The sequence below is a fragment of the Hordeum vulgare genome, chromosome 4H (genome assembly GCF_904849725.1).
Source record: "Hordeum vulgare subsp. vulgare chromosome 4H, MorexV3_pseudomolecules_assembly, whole genome shotgun sequence".
NCBI classification, from domain to species: domain Eukaryota; kingdom Viridiplantae; phylum Streptophyta; class Magnoliopsida; order Poales; family Poaceae; genus Hordeum; species Hordeum vulgare.
This window is the reverse complement of record NC_058521.1, coordinates 102,110,987-102,136,566: the sequence shown is the minus strand read 5'-3', so window position 1 is coordinate 102,136,566 and position 25,580 is coordinate 102,110,987. Positions and strand designations below refer to the sequence as shown.

The window sequence follows — 25,580 nt, the reverse complement described above, 5'->3', positions numbered from 1 at the left end:
CAGACTCGACGACGATGTTGTTACATCCAAGTTTTCAACCAGTGACCGAGGCCCAGTCCAACATGTGATCAAGAATCCAATGACCGAGTTCATCATGATCATTGCGGAGGACCGCATCAGCTGCCTCTGTTCCATTTCATTCAGTTTATAAGAATTCCTTGGAGGCTCCTCCCAACGTATCAGGGTTGGTTGTGAACTGCTGAAAGCTTTTGCATAGTTCGCGCTAATAGCCTGCTGCCATTGGAATGTTGGATTCCTTTTCCGACTGTAAATGTTTACACTTGTATCTTACCAGCATCTAGTAAAATCCGGTTGTATTTCTTTTCCGGATGTAAACACTGCTGTAAAGTACATGTTTCCAGCCGAAATCAAATTCCTTTCCAGCCTCCGTCACCAACGTCCGTCGACAGAAGCCGCCGGATCTGGACGTCCCATGGACAGCAGCTGCCGGAGGCCCGACCACTTGAGAACTCCTCTGAGTCCGCCGTCGCCCACCGCGCTCGCCCGCGGCCCTCGCCGCCGCGCACCACCGCACCACCGCCATCCCCGGATCGAGGTGAGCTTTCGTCGGTTGGAGCCTTTGGCAGCGGCGAGACAGGAGGGGCGGAGGGGGGGGGGGGGGGGGGTAAGGAAAATGGTCTGATCGAATACCGGCCTAATCCGAGTGTAAGCGAGAGAACCGGTGTAAAATTTACAGCTCAAAAACAACATGCCAAGCAGCAACGCGAGGCCCTTCCGTTTTTATTTTACATGTGTATATTTTACAGGTGTATTGGGCCTCAAAACGATGAACCAAACGGCGCCTGAATTGCAAAGGCAGTTAACTGAGCAGGTGCCACCTTTCCTCCATTAACAACCTCCCGCCGATGCCACCAGATATACATATCATGGCCCCACCGCGATCATCTCTTGTACACTGTACCGACCCATCACCGCTGAATGTTTGACAGTACTACTCAAAATTTCCTCAGGAAACATTGACCTTGATCGATCAATCTGTGTTGCTTGTTCGATGAACACCTCCAAGTCCCAGCGCTTGCCAAACCCTCCTCTGCTCCCCAGCAGCGGCAGATGGGACACTGGGGAGAGGTCTTGATATGCCTACGTGCAAGAACAATCATCCCAGGTATCACAATGCGAAGAGCCCTCCACAGGAAAAAGAAACCTTGCTGGGGACATGCATGTTCCATATGATCTCCTATACTGGGTTCGGCCTCGAGCTGCCCTGTCCATCTGACCAACGTGTCCATTCTCCAAAATGGTTGTGCCATTCATTATAGTAAGCAGATCTTACAGAAAAGGCATAATTTTTTGTTTTATGCCAAGCTATAAAATCTTCTAAGTTCCCGGTGTTCAGGGCAGTGAGGCAATGTCATTAGCCTAATTGAAATGACAAGGTGTAACAATATGTCTTGGATATAAATCGCCCTGTACATAATATAACAGTGTTATGACTATAACGGACAGCGAAGATGGTATCACAACCTCAGCCCTCTTGTACAACGCTATCACCAATAATCTCCACAAGAGCATGATCCGTCCTTGAAATGATGAAAGCGCTGTAAATCTCTAACGATAATTTCTCGTTCAGTGGACTTTGAAATAAACTTGATTACTTCGTGGCAATCAGTACAGACCCGGAGATTCTTTATCACATGGATTACTGAGCCCGGGACAGAGTTCATCAGAGCAAAAGCAACTGCAAGCTTTTCACTGTGGAAGCGCAACGCAGATTCTTTCTCCTCTTCATCCAAATCATGATGAACAGAACCCGTGTTTGGTACATAGCCTGCTTCTTGCGCTATCTCAAGCAGTTTCCCCAAATAAGAATATATCTCCTTGTGTTGAGGATGAACCGTGTCGCCAACATAAAACACATGAGTTTTACCTTTCAATTCAACTGAGCTATACCCTGGAGGCTTTTCTATTCCTCTTGTTTTAACCAGAACTCTCATTCTCTCCACATCTTTCCACATTCCAGCTTCTGCATATATATTGGACAATAAAACATAGTACCCACTGTTAGTTGCATCCAACTCAAACAATCTTTTTGCAGAAATTTCTGCCAGCTCAACATTTTTATGGACTCGGCATGCACTAAGAAGTGCTCCCCAGATAGCAGCATCAGGTTTGACCTTCATTTCTTTAATGAGGCCATAAGCCTCATCAAGACAACCGGCACGGCCAAGAAGATCCACCATGCATCCGTAGTGTTCCACTCCAGGTTCAATCCCAAACTTATTTTTCATGGTTTTGTACCAATAACGGCCCATATCTAAAAGACCAGCATGACTGCAAGCAGCTAAAACTGAGATAAAAGTTATGTAGTTAGGATTTTGCCCTGATCTGCACATCTCATTGAAAACTTGAAGGGCGTCGTGTCCATGACCATGCATGCCATAACCAGTAATCATGGCAGACCATGAGAGGACATTCTTCTCCTTAATTTTGCCGAAAGCCTTTCTTGCCATTTCCACTCTTCCGCACTTGCTGTACATATCAACTACAGAAGTTCCAACATGGGTATTTTCCTCCAAACCCATTCTTACCACCTGACTATGAATGCGCTTTCCAGTCTGTATCGTCCCAGCATGCGCGCAAGCCAGTAACACAGCAGAGAAGGTCACAGCATTGTACCTAATGCCTCCACCAATATTCAGCATCTTGCCATACAGCCCGAGGGCCTCCACCGACAACCCATTCTGAGCATACAGCGCAATCATCGTATTCCAGGACACCACATCCTTCTCCATGGTATCAAACACCTTCCTCGCAGCCGGCAGGTCACCACCGCCGCCTTTGGCATAAGCGTCTAGCATCGTATTGACCACACCAGCATCCACGTCCAAGCCAATCTTGACAATAAGCGCATGAAGGCTGCCAGTAATTCTGCGGACAGGGACACGGGCCGACGAGGAGAACGCCACGAGTGCAGCCGCCTCGTCCACCGCCATGGCAGAACCAGATGCGAGCAAGTCGCGGAAGAGAGCGAGCGAGGGGTAGACTAGATTGTTTCGTAGGTAGCCAGAGCACATGGCCGTGACAATGACGGGGTTGGGGCTGGGAATTTCATCGAACGCCTTGCGGGCGTCGAGGGGGCGGCAGCAGTGGTGATACATATGGAGAAGAGCGGAGGCGGAGAACGGGTCAGAGGGAAAGAGGCCGGAACGGAGGGCAAGGAGGTGCAGCTGGCGGCCAGCGGCGAGCGAGGTGGCGGCGGCAGCTGCGCGGAAGGCGGGGGGAAGGGCCGGGAGGAGCGCGGCCGGGTTAGCGCGGAGAGCGGCGGCAAAGGTGGCCAGAGCGGCGACGGCGTCTCCGGAAGCAAGGAGGTCGGCGACGGCGGCGGACCAGGAGGCGGGACGGGAGGGGTCGACGGCGCGGAGGAACAGCGCGCGGACGGAAGGGGTGGAAGTGTGGATGGCCGTGCCCTGTAGGCTTCGGGTGTTGGAAGTGGGGGCTGCCGTGCAAGGCGACGCCGCTCGTGGGTCGACCGGAGGCTGCACTCTTGCTGCCGCCATTGCTTAGATGCCGGTGGTGGCAACAACGCGGCCAGGAGCGGAGGTTTATGACCGCTTTCCTGAGAGGGTTCCGCCGCCGGGGGGGGGGGGGGTGGGGGGGGGGTGGAAGTTTGATGTCATGGCATACTTTTTTGTTTGTTTGATTACATGACGAACAACTCCAACCCGACATGCTCTAAGAAGAGCAAATTGATAAGAGCAACTCCAACCCGGTGACTATATTATTTTTTCCGTTCCGGCTGCGTCCGTTCACTCCTACATTTGGATCGGTCCATGCGTCCAACACGTAGACCTAAATATCATTTGCAAATAACATTAAAAAAGGACCCGCGGCCATGCCATCGCCCTCGCATGGACGCTATGCCACCGGCCGGCATACATGTCTGCCATAAAAAACACCACATAGTTTATTACTGATGCATTTGCGAACGGTCGACACACATGCCAGCACATAAAAAGGGTTGAAGTTCAACCACACTGTCATCTCGGCTCTGATCATGCTGGCATATAAAAAAAGATGGCATCATGGGTCATCATTGATCACTCGTCATCAAACTTGAGCATGTCAGCCTGCATCTTCTCGAACCAAGGCCTCTTTTTTGGGGACACCTTGCTCAAGTCCACAAGTCCACTTTCATGATCTCCACCCTCCCATCATCATGGGAGCGAGGGTCACTTCTTTTGCCTTGGTCTTTGCATTGGTGGCCTCCATCTCGAGCATATTTCTTTGCTTCTCCGCCTCCATCTCGAGCTTCTTTATTTGCTTCTCCGCATCGAGCTCAAGTATCCTCCTTTGTATCTCCATGAATGCCTTCATATGCTCTATTTTATCTTGTCGTGGTTTCTCTTCCCTTGTTTCCTTCTTGGTCATCATGCCTTCCAAAGTGGCATGCAAGGCAATCGACGCCACATCACGCTTGTCGGCTTTTTTGTAGTTGCCCCCTTGCTCGCGACATCTCTCCCTCACCATGCTCCTTGACGGCTGTCTTCTCCATCTTGGCTTTGGGTCTCCTCGGGATCGAAGGGAGAGGCATCTGCAACACCTTTGAATATGATGTTCTCAATGATGAAACGGTTGGCCGTGTCGTCGTCCGTGGTCGGCATTCTATCGAATGGGTTGCGGGCGCCCAGAAGCATGCCGACTGGGGGCTCCCACGGGCGTTTTCCCGGCCCCCTGAAGGATGATCCACCTGCCACAGGTGTGACGTTGAGGTCGATGGCCATGGGCGCAGGCGTGGCCGCCTGAAAGCACGACTTCTCCCTAGGTGGTTTTAGTAATTAATAACAACATATATTTTATTGGACTAATGATTTTACCAAGTATATTTCAGGAAAAGTTCAATGAATGGATTGGTAAAGGATTGTGAGGAGATCCCCTAGATGCTTGGACCATCAATTGGCAATAAACTTCAAGACTCTACATTTTGCATTTTGTGAGAAAACACATTTTAGCTCATAGGAAAGTCAATACTATTAAAAGGGAATGAGGTATCTATGATGATCTGGTTGCTCATGTGCTTAGAGTTAGCCACCGAAAACCCACATGAATTCTCCCACAAAATATCTCATCAAAACCCTAACACTCAAATTCGGGGCCACCAACTATTTCAAATCGGCCATACCGAGTTTTTTCCTTAGACGGAATCCAGAGCCAAACCCTAACCTCTCGATGACACCAAGTCCCATTTCGGTGCAACTAAAATCTAGTGACCGACTCCCTAGTATCCATTTGCTAAAAGTTAGAATCTTTGAGTTTTACAAATCAGTGTCGCCGAGTCTGTTAACTGCCTAGGCTAGCCTAAATCGGACTCACCGAGTTTTATATATCGGTCTCACCAAAATGCCGAAAGTTGCCACATTTTGCACTAGTCGGTGTAATCGAGTTTTACTTCGGTTCCACTAAGTTGGGCAATAATGTTGTAACGGTTGGATTTTTGGAGATGCCTATATATACACATCCACCTCCCTCTCATTCGGAGAGAGAGAGAGCACCAAGAACAAGCCAACACTTGCCCTATCATTTTCGAAGAGAGAACCACCTACTCATGTGTTGAGATCAAGATATTCCACTCCAACCATATGAATCTTGATTTCTAGGCTCCCCAAGTTGCTTTCCACCCAATCAATCTCTTCTACGAAGCCAAATCTATGAGAGAGTGAATGAGTCTTGAGGAGACTATCTTTTGAAGCACAAGAGCAAGGAGTTCATTGTCCATACCACATCTATTACCTTTTGGAGAGTAGTGCCTCCTAGATTGGTTAGGTGTCGCTTGAGAGCCTCCGACTTTGTGTGGAGTAGAACCAAGAAGTTTGTAAGGGCAAGGAGAATGCCTACTTCGTGAAGATCTACCCCGAGTGACACTAGTCCTTTGTAGACATAAGCCATGGTGGAATATACAAGGTTGCTTCTTCGTGGACCCCTTGTGGGTGGAGCCCTCCATGGACTCGCGCGGTCGTTATGCTCCGTGGGTTGACGTACCCATCAACGTGGATGTATGATAGCACCACCTATAGGAACGACGCCAAAAATCTTCGTGTCATCTTTGCGTTTGACCTTCCTATCCTTCCCCTCTACTTACATGTGCATGTATTTATTTTCTGTTGTTATAGTCTTAGACTTGCATGTGTAGGATGTGCTTGACTTGGTATAATTGCTAAAACTTGCCAACTATTAAAATTGAGAAAAGGTTAATTTTTATTTGGTCAAGTAGTCTAATCACCCCCCCTCTAGACAAACTTTGGATCCTACACCGGTGCCACCATGCTCACCTCCGGCGAGCTATCCCCAAAGAAACAAGAGGCTTGTAGGTAGGGATGGAAACTGGCAATCAGCGGCGTGGTAGACGTGCACGCTGACTCTGGTAGTGACACACGAGGAAAGGCCGATGAGCCTGTGGTGGCCACTGTTGGGGAGCGTCGCATGGGAAACAAAAAATTTCCTATGCACACGCAATACCTATCATGGTGATGTTCATCTATGAGAGGAGATTTCCGATCTACGTACCCTTGTAGATCGCACAGCAGAAGCGTTAAGAAACGCGGTTGATGTAGTGGAACGTCCTCACGTCCCTCGATCAGCCCCGCGAACCGTCCCACGAACCGTCCCGCGATCCGTCCCACAATCCATCCCGCGATCCGTCCCACGAACCATCTCGCGATCCATTGCACGAACCGTCTTGCGATCCATCTCACGATCCGTTCCGATCTAGTGCCGAACAGACGACACCTCCGCGTTCAGCACACGTACAGCTCGACGATGATCCCGGCCTTCTTGATCCAGCAAGAGATACGGAGAGGTAGATGAGTTCTCCGGCAGCGTGACGGCGCTCCGGAGGTTGGTGATGATCCATCTCAGCAGGTCTCCACCCGAGCTCCGCAGAAATACGATCTAGAGGAAAAACCGTGGAGGTATGTGGTCGGGCTGCCGTGGCAAAGTTGTGTCTCAAAAACCCTCAATACCTCTAGTATATATAGGAGGGAGGGAGGGGAGGAGGCAGTCTCAAACCCTCAAGGTTTGGCCGAAATTGGAGGTGGAGGAGTCCTACTCCAATCCTACTTGGAGTAGGATTCCACCTTCCCACTTGGAAACTCTTTCCACCTTGTGTTTTTTCCTTCTCAAACCTTCTGGGCCTTAGTGGGAACTTATTCCAGCCCACTAGGGGCTGGTTTATCTCTTCCCATAGCCCATGAGACCCTTGGGGCGTGACACCCCTCCCGATGGTCCCCGACACCCCTCCCGGCACTCCCGGTACACTACCGATGAGCCCGAAACTTTTCCGGTGACCAAAACAGGACTTCCTATATATCAATCTTTACCTCCGGACCATTTCGGAGCTCCTCGTGACGTCCTGGATCTCATCCGGGACTCCGAACAACTTTCAGTTACCAACACCTATAACTCAAATACGCTTAAAACATCATCAAACCTTAAGTGTGCAGACCCCGCGGGTTCGAGAACTATGTAGACATAACCCGAGAGACTCTTCGGTCAATATTCAATAGCGAGACCTGGATGCCCATATTGGATCCTACATATTCTCCGAAGATCTTATCGGTTGAATCTCAGTGCCAAGGATTCATATAATCCCGTATGTCATTCCCTTTGTCCTTCGGTATGTTACTTGCTCGAGATTCGATCGTCGGTATCCGCATACCTATTTCAATCTCGTTACCGGCAAGTCTCTTTACTCGTTCTGTAATACAAGATCCCGTGACTTACACTAAGTCACATTGCTTGCAAGGCTTGTGTGTGATGTTGTATTACCGAGTGGGCCCCGAGATACCTCTCTGTCACACGGAATGACAAATCCCAGTCTTGATCCATACTAACTCAACGGACACCTTCGGAGATACCTGTAGAGCACCTTTATAGTCACCCAGTTACGTTGTGACGTTTGATACACACAAGGCATTCCTCCGGTGCCAGTGAGTTACATGATCTCATGGTCACAGGAATAAATACTTGACACGCAAAAAACAATAGCAATAAATCGACGCGATCAATATGCTACGTTCATAGTTTGGGTCTTGTCCATCACATGATTCTCCTAATGATGTGATCCCGTTATGAAGTGACAACACTTGCCTATGGCAAGGAAACCTTGACCATCTTTGATCAACGAACTAGTCAACTAGAGGCTCACTAGGGACAGTGTGTTGTCTATGTATCCACACATGTATTTGAGTTTCCAATCAATAAAATTCTAGCATGGATAATAAACGATTATTATGAACAAGGAAATATAATAATAACTAATTTATTATTGCCTCTAGGGCATATTTCCAACAGTCTCCCACTTGAACTAGAGTCAATAATCTAGTTCACATCACCATGTGATTTTAACGAATCCAACACCCATATACTTCTGGGGTCTGATCACGTCTTGCTCGTGAGAGAGGTTTTAGTCAACGGTTCTGAATCTTTCAAATCCGTGTGTGCTTTACAAATCTTTATGTCATCTTATAGATGCTGCTACTACGTGCTATTCAGAAATACTCCAAATATATACTCTACTATACGAATCCGTTTTACTACTCATAGTTATTTGGATTAGTGTCAAAGCTTGCATCAACGTAACCCTTTACGACGAACTCTTCAACCACCTCCATAATCGAGAAAAAAATCCTTAGTCTATTAGTTACTAAGGATAACTTTGACCGCTGTTCAGTGATTTAATCCTGGATCACTCTGTGTACCTCTTAACAGACTTGTGGCAAGGCACACATCAGGTGCGGTACACAACATGGCATACTATAGAGTCTATGGCTAAGGCATAGGGGACGACCTTCGTCCTTTCTCTTTCTTCTGTCGTGGTAGGGCTTTTGAGTCTTACTCATATTCACACCTTACAACACAGCCAAGAACTCCTTCTTTGCTGATCTATTTTGAACTCCTTCAAAAACTTGTCAAGGCATGCATTTCATTTGAAAGTTCAGTTTAGCATTTTTTATCTATCTCCATAGATGTTGATGCTCAATGTTGAAGTAGCTCTATCCAGGTCTTCCTTTGAAAAACCCTTTCAAACAACCTTTATGCATGACAGAAATTCTACATTACTTCCGATCAACAATATGTCAACCACATACACTTATTTGAAATTCTATAGTGCTCCCACTCACTTCTTTGGAAATACAAGTTTCTCATAAACCTTGCACAAACCCAAAAGCTTTGATCATCTCATCAAAGCATATATTCCAACTCCGAGATGCTTGCACCAGTCCATAAAAGGATCGCTGGAGATTACATACTTGTTAGTATCCTTAGAATCGACAAAACCTTTTGATTGTATCACATACAATCTTTCCTCAAGGAAACCGTCGAGGAAACAATGTTTTGACTTCCTATGTGCAATATTTCACAAATAATGCAGCAACTACTAACATAATTCCAACAGACTTTTAGCATCGCTACGAGTGAGAAAGTCACATCATAGTCAACTCTTTGATCTTGTCGAAAACATCTTTGTGACAAGTCGAGCTTTTCTTAATAGTGACTTATCACCATCATTGTCTGTCTTCCTTTTTAAAGATCCATATTTACTTAATAGTCTTACTACCATCAAGTAGCTCTTCCAAAGTCTATACTTTGTTCTCACACATGGATTCTCTCTCGGATTTCATGGCCTCCAGGCATTTGTCAGAATCCGGGCCCACCATTGCTTCTCCATAACTCGTAGGTTCATTGTTGTTCAACAACATGACCTCCAAGACAGGGTTACCGTACCACTCTGTAGTAGTATGCGACCTTGTCGACCTACGAGGTTTGTAGTAACTTGATCCAATGCTTAATGATCACCATCATCAGCTTCCACTTCAATTGGTGTAGGCGCCACAGGAACAACTTCCTGCGCCCTGCTACACACTGGTTGAAGTGATGGTTCAGTAACCTCATCAAGTTCTACCACCCTCCCACTCAATTCTTTCGAGAGAAAGCTTTCCTCGAGAAAGGACCCGTTTTCTAGAAACAAACACTTTGCTTCCGGATCTGAGATAGGAGATGCTCCCAACTGTTTTGGATATCCTATGAAGATGCATTCATCCACTTTGGGCTCGAGCTTATCAGACTGAAACTTTTTCATATAAGCGTCGCAACCCCAAACTTTCAAGAAACGACAGCTTAGATTTCTCTAAACCTCAATCTATACTATGTCATATCAACGGAATTACGCGGTGCCCTATTTAAAGTGAATGCAGTTGTCTCTAATGCATAACCCATAAATGATAGTGATAATTCGATAAGAGACATCATAGTATGCACCATATAAAATAGGTCACGGCTATGACACTATCACACCATGGTGTTCTTGGTGGCATGAATTGCGAAACAAGTTCCACATTGTCTTAACTGTGTACCAAAACTCGCAACTCAGATATTCATCTCTATGATCATATCGTAGACAGTTTATCCTCTTGTTACGACGAACTTCACTCTGAAACAAAATTGAACTTTTTCAATATTCCAGACTTGTGATTCATTAAGTAAATACTCCTGTATCTACTCAAATCTTCATTGAAGTAAGAACAATAATGATATCCACTACGTGCCTCAGCACCCATTGGACTGCATAGATCAAAATGTATTACTTCCAACAAGTTACTATCTTGTTTCATCTCAATGAAAACAAGGCCTTGCTCATGTGGTATGATTTGCATGTCACAAGTGATTCAAAATCAAGTGAGTATAAAGATCCATCAGTATGGAGCCTCTTCATGCAATTTATAGCAACATGACTCAAGCATCAGTGCCACAAGTAAGTGGTACTATCACCATTACCTTGTATCTTTTGGCACCAATATCATGAACATGTGTAACACTACGATCGAGATTCAGTAAACCATTGAAGGTGATTATTCAAGCAAATAGAGTAACCATTATTCTCTTTAAATGAATAACCGTATTGCAATAAACACGATCCAATCATGTTCATGCTCAACGCAAGCACCAAATAACAATTATTTAGGTTTAACACCAAACCCGATGGTAGAGGGAGCGTGCGACGTTTGATCATATCAACCTTGGAAACACTTCCAACACGTATCGTCACCTTGCCTTTAGCTACTCTCCGTTTATTCCGTAGCTTTCATTTCGAGTTACTAATCACTTAGCAACCGAACCGGTATCGAATACCCTCGCGCTACTAAGAGTACTAGTAAAGTACACATCAATATCATGTACATCAAATATACTTCTGTCGACTTAGCAAACCTTCTTATCTACCAAGCATCGAGGGCAGCTTTGCCTCAGTGACCGTTCCCCTCATAACAAAAGCACTTAGTCTCGGGTTTGGGTTCAATCTTGGGTTTCATTAGAGCAACAACTGGTTTGCCGTTTCATGAAGTATCCCTTTTAGCCCTTGCCTTTCTTGAAACTTTAGTGGTTTTACTAACCATCAACTATTGATGCTCCTTCTTGATTTCTACTTTTGCAGTGTCAAACATCGCGAATCGCTCAAGGATCATTTGTATTTATCCTTGATATGTTATAGTTCATCACGAAGCTCTCTCAGCTTGGTGGTAGTGACTTTGGAGAACCATCACTATCTCATCAGGAAGATTAACTCCCACTTGATTCAAGCGATTGTTGTACTCGCACAATCTGAGCACACACTCAACGATTGAGCTTTTCTCCTTTACTTCGTGGACAAAGAATCTTGTCGGAGGTCTCATACCTCTTAACAAGGGCACAAGCATGAAATCACAATTTCATATCTTTAGAACATCTCTTATGTTCCGTGATGTTTCAAAACGTCTTCGGCGCCTTGCTTCTAAGCCATTAAGTATTTTGCACTGAACTATCGCGTAGTCATCAGAAATGTGTATGTTGGATGTTCACAACATCCACAGACGACGCTCGAGGTGCAGCACATCGAGTGGTGCATTAAGGACATAAGCCTTCTGCGCAGCAACGAGGACAATCCTCAGTTTTAGAAACTCAGTCCGTAAAGTTGCTACTATCAACTTTCAACTAAATTTTCTCTAGGAACATATAAAAACTGTAGAGCTATAGCGCAAGCCACATCATAACTCGTAAAGACCTTTTTACTATGTTCAAGATAATTAGAGTTTAACTAATCAAATTAATTTTAAACTCCCACTCAAAAAGTACATCTCTCTAGTCATTTGAGTGGTACATGATCCAAATCCACTATCTCAAGTCCGATCATCACGTGAGTTGAGAGTAGCTTCAGTGGTAAGCATCTCTATGCTAATCATATCAACTATATGATTCATGCTCGACCTTTCGGTCTCATGTGTTCCGAGGCCATGTTTGTACATGCTAGGCTCATCAAGTTTAACCCGAGTGTTCCGCGCGTGCAACTGTTTTGCACCCGATGTATGTGAACGTTGAGTCTATCGCATCCGATCATCACGTGGTGTCTCGAAACGACGAACTGTCGCAATGGTGCACAATCGGGGAGAACACAATTTGAGCTTGAAATTTTAGTGAGAGATCACCTCATAATGCTACCGTTGTTCTAAGCAAGATAAGGTGCATAAAGGATTAACATCACTTGCAATTCATAAGTGACATGATATGGCCATCATCAAGTGCTCCTTGATCTCCATCACCAAAGCACCGGTATGATCTTCTTGTCACCGGCGCCACACCATGATCCCCATCATCATGATCTCCATCATCGTGCCGCCATCGAGGTTGTCGTGTATGCTATGCTATTACTACTAAAGCTACGTCCTAGCAATATAGTAAACGCATCTGCAAACACAAACGTTAGTTTAAAGACAACCCTATGGCTCCCGCCGGTTGCCGTAGAATCGACGTGCAAGTCGATATTAACTATTACAACATGATCATCTCATACATCCAATATATCACATCACGTCGTTGGCCATATCACATCACAAGCATACCCTGCAAAAACAAGTTAGACGTCCTCTAATTGTTGTTGCATGTTTTACGTGGTTGCCATGGGTATCTAGTAGGATCGCATCTTACTTACGCAAACACCACAACGGATATGTATGAATTGCTATTTAACCTCTCTCCAACGACCTCCTCGGTCAAATCCGATTCAACTAAAGTTGGAGAAACCGACACGCGCCAGTCATGTTTGAGCAATGGGGTTGCTCGTAGCGATGAAACCAGTCTCTCGTAAGCGTACGAGTAATGTCGGTCTGAGCCGCTTCGATCCAACAATACCGCGGAATCAAGAAAAGACTAAGGAGGGCAACAAATCGCACATCACCGCCCACAAAAACTTTTGTGTTCTACTCGAGATAACATCTACGCATGAACCTAGCTCATGATGCCACTGTTGGGGAGCATCGCATGGGAAACAAAATTTTTCCTACGCACATGCAATACCTATCATGGTGATGTTCATATATGAGAGGGGATTTCTGATCTACGTACCCTTGTAGATCGCACATCAGAAGCGTTAAGAAACGCGGTTGATGTAGTGGAATGTCCTCACGTCCCTCGATCCGCCCCGCGAACCGTCCCACGAACCGTCCCGCGATCTGTCACACGATCCGTCCTGCGATCCGTCCCACGAACCATCTCGCGATCCATTGCATGAACCGTCTTGCGATCCATCTCACGATCCGTTCTGATCTAGTGCCGAACAGACGGTACCTCCGCGTTCAGCACACGTACAGCTCAACGATGATCTCGGCCTTCTTGATCCGGCAAGAGAGACGGAGAGGTAGATGAGTTCTTCGACAGCATGACGACGCTCCGGAGGTTCGTGATGATCTATCTCAGCAGGGCTCCGCCCGAGCTCCGCAGAAATACGATCTAGAGGAAAAACCATGGAGGTATGTGGTCGGGCTGCCGTGGCAAAATTGTGTCTCAAAAACCCTCAATACCTCTAGTATATATAGGAGGGAGGGAGGGGAGGAGGCAGCCTCAAACCCTCAAGGTTTGGCCGAAATTGGAGGTGGAGGAGTCCTACTCCAATCCTACTTGGAGTAGGATTCCACCTTCCCACTTGGAAACGCTTTCCACCTTGTGTTTTTTTCCTTCTCAAACCTTCTGGGCCTTAGTGGGAACTTATTCCAGCCCACTAGGGGCTGGTTTATCTCTTCCCATAGCCCATGAGACCCCTTGGGGCGTGACACCCCTCCCGATGGTCCCCGGCACCCCTCCCGGCACTCCCGGTACACTACCGATGATCCCAAAACTTTCACGGTGACCAAAACAGGACTTCCTATATATCAATCTTTACCTCCGGACCATTCCGGAGCTCCTCGTGACGTCCTGGATCTCATCCGGGACTCCGAACAACTTTCGATTACCAACACATATAACTCAAATACGCTTAAAACATCATCGAACCTTAAGTGTGCAGACCCTTCGGGTTCGAGAACTATGTAGATATGACCCAAGAGACTCTTCGGTCAATATTCAATAGCGGGACCTGGATGCCCATATTGGATCCTACATATTCTCCGAAGATATTATCGGTTGAACCTCAATGCCAAGGATTCATATAATCCCGTATGCCATTCCCTTTGTCCTTCGGTATGTTACTTGCTCGAGATTCGATCGTCGGTATCCGCATACCTATTTTAATCTCGTTACCGGCAAGTCTCTTTACTCGTTCTGTAATACAAGATCCTGTGACTTACACTCAGTCACATTGCTTGCAAGGCTTGTGTGTGATGTTGTATTACCGAGTGGGCCCCGAGATACCTCTCCGTCACACGGAGTGACAAATCCCAGTCTTGATCCATACTAACTCAACGGACACCTTTGGAGAAACCTGTAGAGCACGTTTATAGTCACCCATTTACGTTGTGACGTTTGATACACACAAGGCATTCCTCCGGTGCCAGTGAGTTATATGATCTCATGGTCATAGGAATAAATACTTGACACGCAGAAAATAATAGCAATAAAACGACACGATCAATATGATACGTTCATAATTTGGGTCTTGTCCATCACATGATTCTCCTAATGATGTGATCCTGTTATCAAGTGACAACACTTGCCTATGGCCAGGAAACCTTGACCATCTTTGATCAACGAACTAGTCAACTAGAGGCTCACTAGGGACAGTATGTATCCACACATGTATTTGAGTTCCAATCAATACAATTCTAGCATGGATAATAAACGATTATTATGAAGAAGGAAATATAATAATAACTAATTTATTATTTCCTATAGGGCATATTTCCAACAGCCACGGCCATGGCAACGACGTTGGTCAACCTGTGCTGACTTGGTTTTAACCCAAGGTAGATCTGTGCCTCCCACGCCGGACCACTGACTCTGTCATTGGTGTGAGATTCTATCAATTCCCCAATAGTAATTTTTTTACCCTCCGTATGCCATTCTATTAAGAGAGAAGCCTCTAGTGAAAACTATGGCCCTCAGTTCTACTTTAATCATATTTTAAAAACCGAAATTACCTTGCCGCAATTTATTTAATTTGCAATTTATCAGCCTATTATTATCATATTTAATCCTTGTCGCTAATGATTACAAGGGGATTGGCAACCCTCTTGCCCATGTTGGGTGCAAGTATTTGCTCTTTTGTGTGTAGGTGTTGCCGACGGTTGTTTGTCTTGGTTCTCATAATGGTTTGATAAACCTTGGTTCTCAATTAAGGGAAATACTTGCTGATACTATATTACTTCATCCTTCCTCTTCGGGGAAATATCAACACCATCACAAGTAGCAATAAACAACAGCTTTCGGGTGAAACTCTTCACCAGATGGAAGAAGATTTGTGAAGTCAATGAGTTCACGAGTGGGAGCCTTTATGTGTTCATCACAAGTCATAATATCTAAGAAGCGTGTCTTCGGATCTTTGCTGAAGCCTGAGATGTGGATAGTTGCATAAAATTGAAGAATGAGTCCTTCACTCCAATGTTCCTCATCGATGATAAATGGCAACAAGCCAATAGTTGTGAAACATTATAGGGCATGATGAATACATGGAAGTCCAGCCATGGATTCATAGCTTCATATCCTGTCCATACATCACACATATATAGTAGGTCCTTTGTTGTTGACTCCAGAATCAAATGGATGGAATGCAAGGATGAGCATATGGATTCCTGGCAGAGTCAAAGAAGGTGTTGTTGTGCCTAAAGCTATTCACACTAAACTGCATGCGATTAAGAGGGTGAGAGTTGCAAAGACTTAGGCGTGGATTTGACTTGAGGACTAAAGGACTGTGCTGGATGTTGAATTCATACTATGGTGTTATCCTCTCAAGTAATCGAAGCCTTGGCCATTTGACACAATATCGGTGGCCTTCTTTGTCATGCACCACCATAGTGGCATCCATATTATCTTCAGTGGAGAGCGAAGCACTCACTTGAGGGCGATCTAGCGAGCGGGTAGGAGCAGTGGCATCCTAAGCAGCTTTGGTTTCAGCTTCAGCAATTGTGTTGACTTCATCTAATGCAGCATGAGTGGATTCAACAAGTTTTGCTTCGGGCTCTTCTAGACTTGGAGCAACATCTTCGCATGTAATGGTTTAAATGACTGATGGAGTGATTGTATATCTTCTTTTGGAATACTTGCCATAGAACAGGAGGTTGAGGGCCTACGGCCTTTGTGAATCCTTTTGACGGGCGACGTTTTTTAGTGGTTTCAACCTCCATGTCTTTGAGAGGTGAACCAGGTGACTCATGCACTGGGGTGGCAACAAAAACAGGTGGAGTGCGAGGTATGATTTCATGTAGGGAGGAGTTGGGATGCACTTCTTCCCAAAACTATCTCGAACAATTGGCGTTCCAGGTTCGCCAATGTCCACATCTTCACTGACCTCACGAGGAGGCGTGATTGTTGGAAATATGCCCTAGAGGCAATAATAAATTAGTTATTATCATATTTCCTTGTTCATGATAACCGTTTATTATCCATGCTATAATTGTATTGATTGGAAATTCAAATACATGTGTGGATACATAGACAACACTATGTCCCTAGTGAGCTTCTACTAGACTAGCTCGTTGATCAAAGATGGCTAATATTTCCTATCCACAGACATGAGTTGTCATTTGATAACGGTATTACATCATTAGGATAATGATGTGAAGGACAAGACCCAAACCTTAAGCATAGCGTTTGATCATATCTAGTTTACTGCCATTGCTTTCTGCATGTCAGTGTATCTGTTCCTATGGCCATGAGATCATGCAACTCACTGACACCGGAGTAATACTTTGTGTGTATCAAATTTCACAACGTAACTGGGTGACTATAAAGATGCTATACAAGTATGTAACGCCCAAGATGCGATCCTATCCTTAATTTGGCATGAAGGCCTCGTCAGGGATAGAAGCACATCTCGTCGTTTCGCAAGAATGGATATCGTTACAAGTACATGTACTGAAAAGATGAGATATATGGTATTGGCTTACACTCGCCACAAGCTACATCAGAGTCACTTCAGCACAATACATAAACATCATGAAGAAGAGCAGGGTCTGACTACGGACGAAAACAAACGAGGAAAGAAAACGACGTCCATCCTTGCTATCCAAGGCTGCCGGCCTGGAACCCATCCTAGATCGATGATGAAGAAGAAGAAGCAACTCCAAATGAACAATCAACGCGCTTGCGTCAAGTAACCCTTTACCTGTACCTGCAACTGGTGTTGTAGTAATCTGTGAGCCACAGGGGACTCAGCAATCTCATTTCCAAAGGTATCAAGACTAGCAAAGCTTAATAGGTGAGACATGGTTAAGTTGTGAGGCTGCAACAAGCGACTAAGCATATATTTAGTGGCTAACTTACGAGTACAAGAATAAAGAGGGGGATGATCTACGCATAGCGGATGTGAACTACTGATGATCAAATGAATGATTCTGAACACCTACCTACGTCAGACATAACCCCACCGTGTCCTCGATCGGAGAAGGAACTCACGAAAGAGACAGTCACGGTTACACACTCAGTTGGCATATTTTAATTAAGTTAACTTCAAGTTATCTAGAACCAGTGTTAAACAAAGTTTCCACGTTGCCACATAACCGCGGGCACGACTTTCTGAAAGATTTAACCCTGCAGGGGTGCTCCAACTAGTCCATCACAAACTACCACAAGCCGCATAGAAATCCTCGATCACGAAGCTCGCGATCTCGTCGGACTCCTTAGTGGAAAACCTGAACTCTGAGATTACTCAAAGCATCACCGGAATCCTATGCACAAGACATTCGTCAAAGGTAAAACTAATACAGCAAGGCCGCCCGGCATGTCGACGATCCCGATAGGAGCCGCGTATCTCGTTCTTAGGACACGACGGATGAGCGCAACGTACAGTGGCCTGATAGAAATCTCCGAGTTGCCCCGGGTTGACCCCGCAAACGGCTCTGTTTTGGACCAGCACTGGCCCTCCCTGTATTATGTAGAATTACTCCTCGGGTTCATGACGCCCTATGCTTTCAGTATTAACAAAATTATTATGTTGGGCAAATATAGTACCAATGATGGGCCTTGCCAGACCAGCTTTAATCTAAAACAAATTATCAAGGGGGTCCCCATAACAACCCCGATCGTTTTAGGAGCGCTCAATTATGGAACATAACACCGGTAGCTGAAACTAAGGGGGCAAGGTGGAACAAAACACCAGGCTAGAAAGACCGAGCCTTCCACCTTTTACCAAGTATATAGGTGCATTAAATTAAATAGTATTTAATATGGTGACATAACAAGGAACCCATGTTAACACATGGAAGCAACTCCACCTGCAACTAGCAACGCTAACACATGGTAAAGCAAGCGGTAACATAGCCAATCAGTGGTTTGCTAGGTTGTGAACATGTCGAAGGATTTCATGGCAATGTTGGGAGGCTGATATTTAACATATGGTAGGCAACGAGACATAACGATAGAAACGGTAAAACTAGCATGGCAATGATAGTAATGGTATCTAGGGAAATGGTCATCTTGCCTGAGATCCCGCTTGGAAGAATAATGACTCCGTGAAGCAGACGGACCGATGTAGTCGAACGGGTCCTCACTTTCCGACACGCTTGCGGAACTCTATCGAGACGAAGCAAACCTGAAACAAGAATCAACACACGATATACACCACACGATGCACAACACAAATGATGCATGAGCGACTGAATATATGCAAGACGTGGCATGGCAATTCACAACAATCAAACACTACACATTAAGTGAAGTTTAATATGCCATGAGTTGCATATTGACGAAACTCCACATACGAATTGTTTAGTTCTATCCCGATTAGATACACGGCAATATGAAATGTGGTTAAACATGGCAAGAGGTGAAGCGTAATTAAACTAACTATCTAGACATTTTAAATGAGGTCGGAAATGACATATAGCATCTCCAAGATGACCTCATATGTTAATTTGTAATTCTGTCCAGATCTGAACTAACACGTTTAAATGTTTGTTAAACCGTAAAATAAATAGGCTCACGTGATTCTACGCATCGTTACAATCAATTTACACATAGAGAACATCTCCAACGGAGCTACGGTTCAAAAGATACGAACACCGCAAGATATGATGACATGAATGCAAAATGTGTGCAACGACAGTCACAAGCATCCCAAGACATACAACCAGAAAGATAATATGAAACTACACGAGATTCTAAGCAAGTTTCATATAGGACACGATCAAAACGGAGCAACGGTTCAACATCTACGAGCTAAACAAGAAATCACTACAATCTGCAAAATCAGCCACATAGCATTTTCGACATCCCACAAGTACGAGCTACACAAAACCAACAGGCTCAAACAAGGCATGAGGCAATAGAGGGCAAGAAGCACTACAACATACAACTAATAACACCTAGCATGGAAGCATGGATCACTAGGAAAATAAGTCACAAAAGGCATCTCACACACAGTTTCAGACTTAGCGAAAAACGCAGTTTATGACAGTGCAGTTTTTGATCTAAAGGCATATTGACAGCAGCAAAACCATAAGCTATAGGACTCCAAATGGCATGAAAATTGATAGCATGCTAGCGAATCGTAAAGTCTACAAGTAACTCTATTGCACCAACCTCAAAAGAGCTACAGATCACCAAATAAACTCATGCAAAGACAACAACAAAATATAACAGATTCCAGACTTAGAAACATTTCAGCATCTCCAAATCAGCACTATTTTCTAGCAAGTTGAGGAGAAGCAAACCACACCTAAACATGGATTTCTATTGCAACCAAAATTACCAGGGGCTAGTCTACACATCCAAGGGCATATCTCTAGTTGACAACTCCTTCATATCACACACGGATTAAATCACACAAAATAAACAAAAGGGCAACATGGCAAAACATCACGCGAACTAACTTGCTCAAAAGCTAAAACTAAATGCACAGTTAAATTCTATGGATTTTTCTACCCCGAAAACATATATAACATGTGGGGTTGCAACACAAAAATATCGCCACACGTATATGCGAGAATATGTCCTAAACGCGGTATAGCAAACTAGCAACGAAATCCTACATGCTAAAATACAAACAACTACTTTAAAATACATGGAAAAAAGTCCCTAAAAACATGAGCATTTTATCTATGGGGTTCGAGCAATCCGGACACGCCCGAAAATAAATACGGGGTAATTCCCTACTGGGACATCACGCGTTTCTAGGCATATGGCAAGTCAAATCACTTCAAACATGCATGCAAGTTGCAAATTCATAATCTACGCGAAATTCTACACGATTTACATATATATTTCGATGCGATCCGACGCACGGTTTAGGAACTACGGGCATTTGAAATTTAGCATTTTTCTGAAGAAAAAAATAAACACAAGTTAATTAAAAAATCTCCATGGGCCGAATCTGGAGCTTAATGGGCCTAGCAGGGGAAAGCGCAATACTCTAGCGGTCGCACAAGGCGAGGATTAGGGCGACAGGGGCGGTTACCTCGGGCTGGGCCCGGTTGGAGGGGACGGTCTGGAGGCGGCCTGGGGCTGGCGAAGGCGGGCCGGCGAGGCACCTGGCAGGCCGAGGGAGGCAGCATGCTGGGCCGACGTGGCCCAGGCGCTGCACTACGCCAGAGCAGTCAACGGGGCGAGCGGCCTTCGGCCCCCCTCCCGATCCAGATCGCCAGCGCGACGGAGAAACGCTCCCGGAGCGCGGGGATGGGACCGACGGGGTCGGCAAGCAGGGGATGGCCGGATCCGGACTGGATCGGACCGGGGCGAGGCTCGCCGGCGGCGACGGCAGGCAGCGAGGCTAGCGGTGATGATCCACAAGTATAGGGGATCAATCTTAGTCCTTTCGATAAGTAAGAGTGTCGAACCCAACGAAGAGCAGAAGGATCTGACAAGTGGTTTTCAGCAAGGTAATACCTGCAAGCACTGAAATTATCGGTAACAAGTGATTGTATGGTGAGATGATTCGTAACAAGTAACAAAAGTAGCAACGGTGCATAAAAGTGGCCCAATCTCGTTTGTAGCAAGGGACAAGCCTGGACAAAGTCTTATTAGAGGAAAAACGCTCCCGAGGACACACGGGAATTTCTGTCATGCTAGTTTTCATCATGTTCATATGATCCGCGTTCGTTACTTTGATAGTTTGATATGTGGGTGGACCGGCGCTTGGGTACTGCCCTTACTTGGACAAGCATCCCACTTATGATTAACCCCTCTCGCAAGCATCCGCAACTACGAAAGAAGAATTAAGACAAAGTCTAACCATAGCATTAAACTAGTGGATCCAAATCAACCCCTTACGAAGCAACACATAAACTAGGGTTTAAGCTTCTATCACTCTAGCAACCCATCATCTACTTACTACTTCCCAATGCCTTCCTCTAGGCCCAAATAATGGTAAAGTGTTATGTAGTCGACGTTCACATAACACAACTAGAGGAAAAACAACATACAACACATCAAAATATCGAACGAATACCAAATTCACATGACTACTATTAGCATGACTTATCCCATGTCCTCGGGAACAAAAGTAACTACTCACAAAGCATAATCATATTCATGACCAGAGAGGTAATGAGTAGCATCAAGGATCTGAACATAAACTCTTCCACCAAATAATCCAACTAGCATCAACTACAAGGAGTAATTAACACTACTAGCAACCTTACAAGTACCAATCGGAGTCGTGAGACGGAGATTGGTTACAAGTGATGAACTAGGGTTTCGAGATGAGGTGGTGCTGATGAAGATGTTGATGGTGATGAGTCCCCTCCGATGAGAGGAGTGTTGGTGATGACGATGGCGATGATTTGCCCCTCCGGGAGGGAAGTTTCCCCGACAAGATTGTCCTGTCGGAGCTCTAGATTGGTTCTGCTCAAGTTCCGCCTCGTGGCGGCGGAGGATCCATGAAAAAGCTCCCTTCTGATTTTTTTCCAGACGAAACCCTTCATATAGCCAAAGATTAGCGCCGGAGGGGCAACAGGGGGCCCACAAGCCCTCCAGCCCCGGCTAGGGGGGTAGGCCGGGCCTGCCAGGCTTGTGGCCTCCAGGTGGCGCCCCTGTGGTACTTCTTGCGCCCAGTATTTTTTATATATTCCTTAATAATTCCACGTTGATTTTCATGGCTTTTGGAGTTGTGCAGAATATGCATCTCAAACTTGCTCCTTTTTCAGGCCATAATTCCAGCTGTCGGCGTTTTCCCTCTTCATGTAAACCTTGCAAAATAAGAGAGAAGGCATAAGTATTGTACCGCGAAGTGAAATAACAGCCCAAAAAGCAATAAATATCAACATGAAAGCATGATGCAAAATGGACGTATCAACTCCCCCAAGCTTAGACCTCGCTTGTCCTCAAGCGAAAGCCTAGTTCAATAAATATGTCCACATGTTTAGGAAGAGAGGTGTCGACAAAACAAGATACAAACATGCAGGCATCATGATCATGATCAGAACAGCAATACCACATATAATCTCTCATGCTAAAGTGACAAATTCTTCACAAAGTAAAGCATGAATCAAGAACCTTATCGAGAAGTAACAACCGATAGCCTTTAGTCATAGAAGCAATTGCAATTTATCACAACATCAGAAAGAGTCAAATAAGAGCTTGTAAAGCAAATCCACATACTCAATCATCTTTTCATTCTCTACAATTTCTACTACTCACGTGGTTCTCATGAGATCAAAGTTTCAGTTGGACACAGAGAAAGATAGGGGCTTATAGTTTTGCCTCCCAACTGCTTACCTCAAGGGTAATGTCAACAATAATAATTCATGAATACTTACCTCCAAGTTGACATATGAATATAGATCTTTCCCTAGCATGTGACGTTAGCCAAGATAAAGGGAAACAAGGAATTGGTGAAGGTCACCATGACTCTTTCAAGGGAAAAACGTAAAGGTACAAGATAGGCCCTTCGCAGAGGGAAGCATAGGTTGTCATGCGCTTTTGAGGTTTGGATGCGTGTCCTCTTAGTGCGGAGGAACGTCACTTTATATTGCCTCCTATGGTAAAGAACTTTATTATGCAGTCTGTCTCTTTTATGTCTTCCTCATCACAGGTTCGTACAAAGCTTATTTTCCACACACTAATAGATCATACATATTAGGGAGCAATTTTTATTGCTTGCACCGATGACAACTTAGTTGAGGGATCTTATTTAATCCATAGGTAGGTATGGTGGACTCTCATGGCAAAACTGGGTTGAAGGTTTATGGATGCACAAGTCATATCTCTACTTGGTGCGGGAGTTTTGGCTGATATGAGGTGGAAGCAATCGTCACATGCTACGGGATCTCTAATCATATAACATTGTTCGGAATCAAGCAAACACAATTCATTATGTTGTCTTCCTTGTCCAATATCTACTTCTAGGCATGTAATAGTTTAGTGAGTGTTCACAATCATAGATGGTGTCAAGGATGATATATTTATATGTGAACCTCTCCTTCTTTATCACTTCCTATTAATTGCAACAATGACCAAGGTCTACGTTTCTCTACCCTCAACAAGTTTCAATCATCATCCTTTTTATATGTGAAGCCATCACTTCCCATAAGATCACTACATGATCTTTCATGCTTTTGTTCTTTCTCAATCTTTTGATCATGGCAAGAGGCAAAGCCCTTCAACTAAGATACTCTTTATTATATGGCTCACGAGCTCGAATACAAACGGGGGAGACACAAAGCAAAACCTCAAGACTAAAACACTAAGACCTTTATTCTACTAGAGAAAGAGAAAACTGAAAAGGAACAAACTAAAATAAAAGGTAAAGGCAAAAGATATGATGGTGATACGATAACGGGGCAACTCCCCCAAGCTTGGCACAAGCCAAGGGGATTGCTCATACCCATGCTCAGTTGTCTTCCTTTGGAGGTGATGGTGATGGAGTTGTTGAAGAGGTCTTGAGCTTGTTTAATTTCCACTTGAGCATCAAATTCTGCTCCCTCAGATCGTCATTTTCCTCTTCAAGCTTCAACACCCTTTGGCATAATTCCTGCTTACTCTCGTGCAAGAAATGAGAAGGGATAAACAAAGTCTTAGGCTTCTTCCTTGAGTCGAGGAGGCTCGACTTCTTAAACTCCACATGCGTGTCTCCAATTTGATGTAGAGGAGCCTCCTCCTCATCGGAACTCGTTTGCTCCTTCCCCTTGGGATCATAATCTTCCTCCTCCTCAGTGGTCCAGCCATAAGGATCCAAGTCCCCATAGACCTTGGGGTTAGCAAGGTAATCTGCCACATAGCTCTCCCCCTGCGAATCTTGGGAAGACATCTTGCCCTAATTCTGCGGCAGAAAACAAGCTCGAAACGAAAACAGAGGGAATTTGCGTGATACAGAGTCAGACCTTTCGGGAGAATATATAATGATTTTTTTCAGACCAGAAGGAGTACTCCGCATGAAAACGGAGTCCGAGAGGCGCACGAGGTGGCCACAAGCCGTCCAGCCCCGACCAAGGGGGTAGGCCGGACCTAGGAGGCTTGTCGCCTCCTCGGGCACTTTCCGGACTGCTTTAAATTTTTCTATTTTTTCAAATATTCCAAAACAGAGGAAAATTGCTACGGGAAATGATTTGGAGTCGACTTACTTACCGAATCACATACCTCCTCGTTTTCGGAGTCTGAAACAGGCTGATAAATATCCCTTATGTACTTCTCCGGAGTTATGGTATTGATAATGTTACTCTCAACATTTATGGGAGTACCTGAGATATAATGCTTGATTCTCTGCCAGTTTACCACTTTCGGACAATTACCTTCCGTGTTGTTGATTTCGATAGCACCAGAACGGTATACTTCCTCAACAATATAGGGACCTTCCCATTTAGAGAGAAGCTTGCCTGCAAAGAATCTTAAACGAGAATTGTATAGCAAGACATAGTCTCCTACATTGAACTCACGCTTTTGTATCCTCTTATCATGCCACCTCTTAACCTTTTCTTTGAACAACTTGGCATTTTCATATGCCTGAGTTCTCCATTCATCAAGCAAGCTAATGTCAAATAACCTCTTCTCACCGGCAAGTTTGAAATCAAAGTTGAGCTCTTTGATTGCCCAATAAGCTTTATACTCTAACTCAAGAGGTAGATGACATGCTTTACCGTACACCATTTTGTACGGAGACATGCCCATGGGATTCTTATAGGCAGTTCTATAAGCCTACAGTGCATCATCGAGCTTCTTAGACCAATTCTTTCTAG

General features: G+C 44.9%; 1 protein-coding gene across 1 annotated transcript; it reads right to left on the bottom strand.

Annotated features, from left to right (window-relative positions):
• Positions 1–690: 690 nt before the first annotated feature.
• On the bottom strand, positions 691–3,657 carry LOC123448033 (pentatricopeptide repeat-containing protein At3g26782, mitochondrial). Its single transcript, XM_045124801.1, has one exon. The coding sequence runs from the start codon at positions 3,516–3,518 to the stop codon at positions 1,509–1,511; it is 2,010 nt and encodes a 669-aa protein (XP_044980736.1). The 5' UTR covers positions 3,519–3,657; the 3' UTR covers positions 691–1,508.
• Between the last annotated feature and the right edge of the window lie 21,923 nt (positions 3,658–25,580).